Source organism: Octodon degus, unplaced genomic scaffold (assembly GCF_000260255.1).
Source record: "Octodon degus isolate 3935 unplaced genomic scaffold, OctDeg1.0 scaffold00070, whole genome shotgun sequence".
In the NCBI taxonomy this organism is placed as follows: Eukaryota; Metazoa; Chordata; class Mammalia; order Rodentia; family Octodontidae; genus Octodon; species Octodon degus.
The window spans coordinates 6,047,720-6,056,418 of NW_004524646.1; the positions used below are offsets into that span (position 1 = coordinate 6,047,720).

At 44.3% G+C, this 8,699-nt stretch overlaps 1 protein-coding gene across 5 annotated transcripts in view; it reads left to right on the plus strand.

Annotated features, from left to right (window-relative positions):
• Positions 1 to 8,699, plus strand: part of Lgmn (legumain) — a 32,315-nt gene that overhangs the window by 2,452 nt on the left and 21,164 nt on the right. Inside the window, exons 2-3 of one of the 5 annotated variants that reach the window (XM_023719642.1) lie at positions 6,024 to 6,247; positions 7,899 to 8,016. The exons of 1 other annotated variant lie outside the window; for it this stretch is intronic. In XM_023719642.1, coding sequence (XP_023575410.1) covers positions 8,003 to 8,016 — 14 coding nt within the window. In that variant the 5' untranslated portion in view covers positions 6,024 to 6,247; positions 7,899 to 8,002. Of the gene's footprint in view, positions 1 to 6,023; positions 6,253 to 7,898; positions 8,017 to 8,699 lie in introns of all 5 variants that reach the window. 3 more of the 5 variants (XM_023719641.1, XM_023719645.1, XM_023719643.1) reach the window with 3 other exon arrangements.

The following is an 8,699-nucleotide window of genomic DNA, read 5'->3' on the forward strand; positions in this document are numbered from 1 at the left end:
GGGGAGCTGGCTCAGTAGAATAAGTGCTTGCCTGGCAAGCACAAGGGCCTGAGTTCAATCCCCGGTTCCACAAAAAAAAAAAAAAAAAAGTTAAGATCCCGTGGTTTCACTTGTAGAAAATACTGTAGACATTTAAGTACAAAGAGAAAGACAGTGAGATTTTTTTTTTTTGATAGTGAGATTTTTATTGCAGCACTATTTATAATAGTTTTAAAAATCTGGAAACAGCTTAAAAGTTCATTGGCATGGAAATGTAAATAGAGTAGATAAAGATCTTTTAAACTTTTAAAAAAGTATTTTATTTGGTACAGGGTCTCGCTACGCACATCAGACTCATAGGGATCCACCTGTCTCAGCCTTCCCACCAGCGCTGGGGTTATAGGCATCCTGGCTAGCTTGGTGTGCCCGGGGTTCTTGGTCCAGGGATTGAACCCCAGACCTTGCGCTTGCCAGGCAGGTGCTTAGACCACCAAGCTACCTCCTCAGCCTAAAGATCTTTTTAAAATGAAGGTGAATCAACTGGAGATACTAATTTAGGATAGCAATTACCCTGTGGAGTTTGGGAATGGGATTGTGTGGAAAATAATTTCACTTGTAATATTTTATTTGTTTTATGTGGAAAAAGAAACTTAACAAATTTACAGAATATTAAAAGCTAGGGACCAGGGAGATGGCTCAGTGGAATAAGCGCTTCCCTGACAAGTGCAAGGGCCCGGGTTCAATCCCCAGTTCTGCCAAAAAAAAAAAAAAAAGAAAGAAAGAAAGAAAGAAAGAAAAAAGTGTGGAGATGCAAAGCCGGACATGGTGGCACACACCTGTAATCCCAGCACTCTGGAGGCTGAGGCAGGAGGTTTGCTGGAAGTCTAGACCAGCCTGGGCTACACAGTGATGAGCTCAAGGCCAGCCTGAACTGCATAGTGAGACCTTGTCTCAAAAATTAAATAAATAAATAAATAAATAAATAAATAAATAAATAAAATAGAAATGCTGTTAACTATTGGCCAAAATTGCTGGATACCTAAAACCTTTTAGCCATTTTAGTAGATTTAAATAAATACCTTTTGGGTTCATTTTTGAGGTAGGATAGAAAAAATAAAGTTAGGTAGAAAGAAGACAAGAAAATTTTCATTTGAAAATTGTAATTTTAGCTGGGGGTGTAGTACACCCCTCTAACCCTAGCACTGGGGAGGCCTGGGCAGGAGAATTACTACAGGTTCAAGACCAGCTTAGGCTACACAGTGAGTTCAAGGCCAGCCTGCACTACAAAGCAAGACTCAGAACTAAACAAAAAGTTAGTTTTGATGAACTGAAGCTTTATTGCATAATCAAAGTTACCCGAGATTACAATGCTGTTTTCATCCCCCACCCCTTCCAGTCCCCTCACTCCTAAATTCCTAAGAGTCTTTATGTTTTGTTTTGTTCTTTCTTTAGACCGGTCACACTGTAGTTCAGGCTGGCCTTGAGTTTGCTATGAAGCCTGGGCTGGCCTCAAACACATAGCAGTTCTCCTGCCTCTGTGTCCTGAGTGCTGGGATGGATTATAGGCATGTGCCACCATGCCATGTCCTAAGAGTCTTAAAGATACACTAAATCGTACATTTAGCCTGTGTCTGTCTTTCTTTCTTTTGCGGAACTGAGGATTGAACTCAGGCCCTTACACTTGCCAGGCAAGTGCTTATTCTACTAAGCCATCTCCCTGGCCCCTTAGCCTGTGTCTTTCTTTGGATATTATCAATCCTTAAATTTGAAAAAACTTCCACTCTTAAAAGAAGTAGCACTATGAGATACCAACCACACCTCCAATCAAACACATGCGGATAGTTTGCATTTTACCTTAATTGATACAGCTCCTTTTTCTGTCACTTTAAGGAAGTATACTCTAGGTACATAAAAGATAAGTAACTCCAGAAACAGATGTCCCAGGCCATCTGTGTGAGCCTGCTCCACGAACACCCCCAAACCCAGGCCATAGTGCATCATGCCTTTGAGCTCTGTACCGTTTTCTTGACCGTGTGGTTCTTGGATTCTGCATGATAAAGCTTTTTGTACCTTTCATGGAATTATCCTGAAATCCTTTTCAGAAGAGAAAAAGTGTTGAGAACCTACCTGGGGCAGGCTGAGGGTCCTAGCTCCTCTATAAGGGGATGATCCCAGACCCTCCCTGGTGACATTTTGAAATATGTTAGTTGCTTATACTTCCCATAATGTTAGAGGATAATTTAAAAGAAATACAATAAAGTCATCAATTTACACAGTGTGTGTGTGTGTGTGTGTGTGTGTGTGTGTGTATAATTCTATTTAACTATTAGTAAAGAACCTTGGTGAGGTGTTACAGTCACTTTAGATGGTACCAACGAAAAGTCACATGTGCAGTGCAGATATAGAAATAGTGAGGTCCGTGTGTAAATGGGAGGCAAAACTGGGCTACAGGAAGAGGAACAGTTCAGTTGGTACAAATCATTTGCATGTCTATAGACAAGAATTATTTGCGTTATTGTTATTCATAGTATGCTTTTTTCACTTTTGACAAACTCAGAATTAGGTGGTCTACAAGTGTTCTCTAATCTAGAATCTCGTTCACCTTTGAATCACAGATTTTTCCGTGCAGCCAGGCAAGGTTGGTGCAGGCCTGTAATCCAAGCATTCAGGAGGCTGAGGAGGGAGGAGTGCCAAGGGTTTGAGGCCAGTCTCAGCTACACAGTGCATTCAAGGTCAGCCTGAACTACACAATGAGACCGGCTCAAAAATTTTTTAAAAAATAAAAAAGATTTTTTTTTTCCTTGTAGAGAACAATGACCAGCCTGAATAAAATAGATTTTTTCACTTGAAATACCTTCTGTTTCAATTTGGTTTTAATCCTATTTTTTAACCAGAAAAAAGCCAAAGGATTTGAGACTTCTATGGTGCTAGGATTACATGTGTAAATCACCAGGGCCCTCTGTGTGTCTTAAAGAGAAATGACACTGGATATTTTCTTAAAAAAAAAACAAAACCAAAAAATATGAAGACATGCTGGTGTGGTGGCTCACACTTGTAATCCCAGCATGCAGAAGGCTGAGGCAGGAGGCTCATTGCAAGTTTGAGACAAGCCTGGGCTCCAGAGTGTACACGAGGCTAGTGTGAACTGCACAGCAAGACCTTGTCTCAAAAAACACAAAAACAAACAAAAATCGACAAATTCTTTTCTGGCTCCAGCAGTAGGAAATAGAGGCTTCGGTGTGCAGGGCCCGCTGAGGGTTGGCAGCCCATGGGCAGCCCAAGGAGGCGGTGGATTTCCTTCCGTGTAGCATATTCACTACGTCAAGGTGTTGTACTTTGGGGTAGCATGTCCTGGGCATGGAAAATTACTGAGACAAACTTAGTTAGATACCAAAGTGTAGGGATTCTTGTAAAATTGGCTCCAGGAGGCTAAGGTTTTGGGGGGCTAAAAGGGCTCAGAGGAGCCTGACCAAAGTTAGTCAAGGAGATGGTCCCTACCACCTGTCCTGTTTTTCTTACACATCCTCAGACAAAGGCCACATGCATGATGATGTCCTTCTAAGCCCCAAGACAGAGACTTTCTGGTTAGAAGACTTCTTTTGATTGTTCTTGTCCTGCTGACCTCTTTGCTTGACTTCAGTGGTCTGCTGCGTCTAACCTTGAGCCAGTAGACAAAGGGGCTAGTAGTGAGGGGTCACTGTTGGTGGTGGTCGAGATGTCATCTCTGGAGGCTTAGGTCTGTCTTTCTCCCCAGATCCCCCTGAGACTGAATTTTTGTTTTTTTGCAGTACTGGGAATTGAACTCAGGACCTTGCACTTACCAGTCCAGTGCTTACTCTACTGAGCTGTCTCCCCAGCCCCATGAGACTGAATTTTTAGTGGAAGATTTATTCCAAGTAAGCTCAGGGAAGGAGATACAGGGACCCCTTTGCTGCCTTAAATCTCTACCTGCTCAGGTGTGCAAAGAGTTTGCATTGTGGGGAAAAGGGGCTGCAGATAGATAGGACAAGAGCTCTTTATCCAAGAAGCCCATCCGTGCCTTAAAATAGACTGGAAGATGGCTGGGGAGGCAGTGAGACGTGGCTGTGTCCTGGCCCAGGCTGGGGACTTGCAGTGGCTATGCTTGTGGGGCCTGCCAGGCTTTCGGATCAGCAACTTATGGTGACAAGCAGGTGGCACAGTGGGACAAGCAGTCTTTACAGGCAGGTCTATGTGTTGGTCCTGTCATGGAATGGAGTCCTGGAGGAACGTCTCCCAAAGAGGAGGCTGGTTAGAGTCAGGAGCAGGGGGGACATGTGTGTTGTAAGGGGTGGAGATATATTTGTGAATCTACAGAAAGTTAAGCTCAGTTTAAAGGTGAAAGGCCAACTGCAGTCTATTATGTTTTCAAGGATGGGTGATCTGTTTTCCTTAAAAAGTCTTTGAAACTTTTTGAATCTGTTTCTCAATCTTAGGGTCAGGTCTCTGCCCTTTATCTCATCTCCTCAGCTAACTGAGGATTTAGAGTATCTTTAAAGGATTTGGGGTACAATAGGCCTGGGAAGAAAATACAAATAAGCCTAACAAGCACAAATACATCTTAGGAGAAAAGATGGGGAGTACAGACACAGACAGCCTGGGGTAACTGTGCCCCAAAGAAGTTGCAGTCTTTGAAATTATGACTTTCCTTGGCTCCTTTCTAACTGCCTTTATTTCTTCTACTTACCTCAGTCCCAGCAGTGCCACTGTCCAGAGAGTTTCTCGGCCTCCCTGGGCCTCCCTGAGACAGTGTTCTCTCCATCTTGCTCACAGGGATGTGAAGAGGATGTAAAAAAGCCCTCACGTTACCAGGCAACGCCTGTGTGCAAGCTAAGCTCTGTGTCCCCACCCCTGCACTCCACTCTGGGAGAGCCTTTCTCTCCTGTCTTCCCGTGTTTCTATGTCTAGTGTACCTGGCAGGTGTTAAGTCTTCTTTGAGGTTCTTACACTAGGGAGACAACACGATACTTACACATGTGGGTCTGATTTATTCCACGTAGTAGTCTTGCCACTTTCTGAGGCATCTGCTCCCTGCGTGGGCGTCTGGTTATCATGCGTGAAGAGATACCCCTGGGTTCGGGGAACTAGAGAAATTATGATGCTTCTTGGCATTTTCCTTAACATTTATTTTGAAATTGCAAAATGTATTCTAATCCTTTTCAGATGGCCAGTGTTCTCTCAGGGGCATTAGTCATGTAAGAAATTTAGGAAAAGCATTTACAAAGAAGTGGTTAATTTAATCCAGGTTCCAGGGGTTGCGGATATGGCTCAGCAGCACACAACCTGCCTGGCAAGTACAAGGTCCTGAGTACTATTCCTGGTACCAAAAATAAAAATGATAAACCAGGTCCCAGGCCGAAGCAGTAGGGTCTCTGAAGAAGTTTCTTTTCCTGGTGTCATTGGGTCGCTGGATATGGCAACCAGCAATGCTATTTGAATCTTCTAGAAATAGAGGGCTGTGTCTTTGGTCTGTGACCTAATATATGGTTATAAATGTATTAGTCATTGAGGTCTTTTTTTTTTTTTTTTTTTTGCGGTTTGTACTTAGGACAGGGTCTACAGGGTCTCACTTTTTTTTTTTTTTTTTTTGCGGAGCCAGGGATTGAACTCAGGCCCTTGCGCTTGCCAGGGAAGCACTTATTCCACTGAGCCATCTCCCCAGGCCCCATTGAGGTCTTATGTGTGTCTTTAGTTGTGCTGTTGTGGGTGCTTTGATGTCCTGAATCAATTCAAAGTGTTTACCTTTTATGGTCATTTGAAGGTGCCAGATCTGATGAATAAAATGGATGAGGACAGAGCATAATGTAGTTGTTGTCTTTTTGAGACAGAGTCCCGCTATGCCATTCAGGCTGGCCTTGAGCTCACTTTGTAGCCCAGGGTGGTCTTGAATGCACAATGATCCTCCTGAGAAATCTGCTGGGATAACAGGCTTGCGCCACCATGCCCTGGTTTTGTAGTGCTTTTTATAAGGGCCTTTCCCTTAGATGGCACTCAGCATCTGATTTTTTTTTTTTTTTTTTAATCAGCACTGTGGTTTTTGTCACATCTTGTAAAGTCATGGAAGAGGACTTCCAGAACTGCTTCAGAAGGTGGCATGAGTGATGGCACGGGTGGGCACAAATCGAGGGGAGGATTTTGCATTGGATTCACAGCAGCGAATCTCTGCCATATGACGTGCTGAATTCACATGTTCACATTATCTTTGCTCACCCCTTATCCAGCACTTTCCTGTCGCATCTCCACCCTGCACGTCTGATGTGTTTCCTGAAATAATGTGTGTGTGTGTGTGTGTGTGTGTGTGTGTGTGTGTGTATGTGTCTTCAGAGGGGCATTTTCTGTTCAGTGCCGCGCCGGGCAGCTTCTAACCTGGTGTACAGCCAGGGAACCACAGCTGTGTGTTTAGGAGAAGCAAGAGGACAGAGGGAAAGCACCAAGTAGGCGCCATGAACTCCCATTTGGGCGTCGGGTTCCCCCTGCCACCAACGAGCAACTTTTTAGTACATTCAGAGGATGAAAGATGAAACCATCCTGGTGCCTGATGCACTGCTGGCTAATTTAGGCAGTTAAGTTGGTGGTGTCCACTCCATAGGTTGACCATTGATCTGGGTAGTTGTCCCTCCACATCCCAGGGAATGGATGTCCCTCCTGTAAGGTAACATAGTATGTGAATAGCACCAACACATCATCCTATATACTTTTTTTTTCAAAGTTTTATTGATAAACAGATAGCAATGAGACAGTTTTAAATCAAATCGGAAGTACAGTTTCAACAAATAATACACTGCATATATTCTTCTTAGTGGTTAATTGCTGTACAAGATGCGGACTTGTGATCCTATTTACAAACACCATTAGAACAAATCATTCTATTCATTAAGAAAATGCAACTATATATCTACCCCAACCACTTTGAATACACAGATACAAAATGGACATTCATAGGTATACCCCATTTTTCCTAAGTTCCATTACTGAATATTATAGGTGTGTAAACTCAGCAAAATATTCTAAAAGAGTCCAGTAGCCCATAATAGCATTGGGTCTTCTGTTTAACTGGCAATGTCAGAAATTATCATCCTATATACTTTAATTCATCCTTAGATTACTTTTTTTTTTTTAAATTTATGTGTGTGTGTGTGTGTGTGTGTGTGTGTGGCCAGCTCAGCCCACCAGGGGGCAGGGCTGGCTGGCATGTGGTGCTGGGGGATTGAACCATGGTCCCTGTGCTTTGCTAAGCTTGTTCTAAGTAGGTGCTTGAGAACACTGAGCCATCTCACTAGCCCCCTTAGATTACTTATAACACCTAGTACAATGTAAATACTGTGCAAGAATTTATTATGCTGTGTTGGAAGAAAAACGGTGTACAAGGCAGTGAATGCCATCCCCCTCCCCCAGGTAGTTTCAGTGTGAGGTAGGTTGAGTCCATGATGGGGAGCCCGTGGATACAGAGGGCTGACTGTATTTTATCTACTCCCTTTTTCTCTAAATCAAGGAGGCAAAGTCACACACCAGCATCTTCCGAGGAATGAGCCTCTTTGGGACTAAGTCACATGAACCAAACAGCACATCCACATGTTGGGGAGCCCGCTTAACAGTTGGTTTTGAAGGGCTCTCAGCTGTGTTGCCCAGACCAGCCTTGATCTTGCAGTCCTCCTGCCTTAGTCTCCCAGTTACCTGGATTCACAGACTCGTGATTTTTGGTGAATGATTACCAGCAAGGCAGGCTGTCCCTGTCATGTGGGCTGGGTCCACATTCTTGCTTCCTAGGGCAAGGTCAGCAAACTGTTGCCGTGGGTCGAACACGCTATCTGCTTTTGTAAGTTTTGAGGTATAGTCCTGTTCATTGCTTTACATTCTATCTCTAAGTAACTTTTTTTTTTTTTTTTCTGGGTGCTTTTCAGATACAGAGATAGCCTGGCCTGCAGAGCCACAGATATTCACTGTCAAGTCTTTTACAGAATTTTAACTGATCTCTACTTAGAGGAAGGCTTCCCGGGAGGCCTGAATGCAGCCAGCTGGGTGAGCTCAGAATCAGAGGGTGGCTGTTGCTCACCTTGTCATTGTCCCTGGGGCATCTTCCCTGGGGGGCCTTGGAGAGCCCGGGGACACCTGTTTTCCTTCTTGGCTATCTCTTGCTTGCCTCTCCATAGCTTCTTCATGCATCTGCATAGTTACCCCTTGTATTGGTTGTCTCCCAGCCCTGGCAAGCCCTGGTCAGGATGAGGGACCATGGCACGTTCACAGGTCAGCGAGGGGACTTGGCGTCCCCTGCCCTAGCCTGTTACATGTATGCTAAATCTTTTCTGACCAAATTTGGGAGCATCCATTGGCCTTGCAATGGAGCTAAAGAAACCTGATAGGAACTGTGTGTGGAGCTGCACACCTGTGATCCCATCACCGTAGGAAGCCAAGGCAAGAAGGTCACAGGTTCAAGCCCAGCCTGGGCTACTTAGCGAAACACTAGCTCAAAAATAAAAAAGGGGAGGGAGGGCTTGGGATATGGCTCAATGAGAAGAAGTCCCTGAGTTGAATCCCTAGTATGACAAAAAGAAAAACGAGGGAGGGAGAGAGAGAGAGAGAAAAGAAAGTTGAACTTAATCCATGAGGGAAGCATCCCGTAGTGAAGGGCAGCGCAGTTGGCCAGATGCCAGGTTCAGGGCCAAGGTGGACAAGAGTTGAGGGGTGAATGCAGAGGAGTCTGC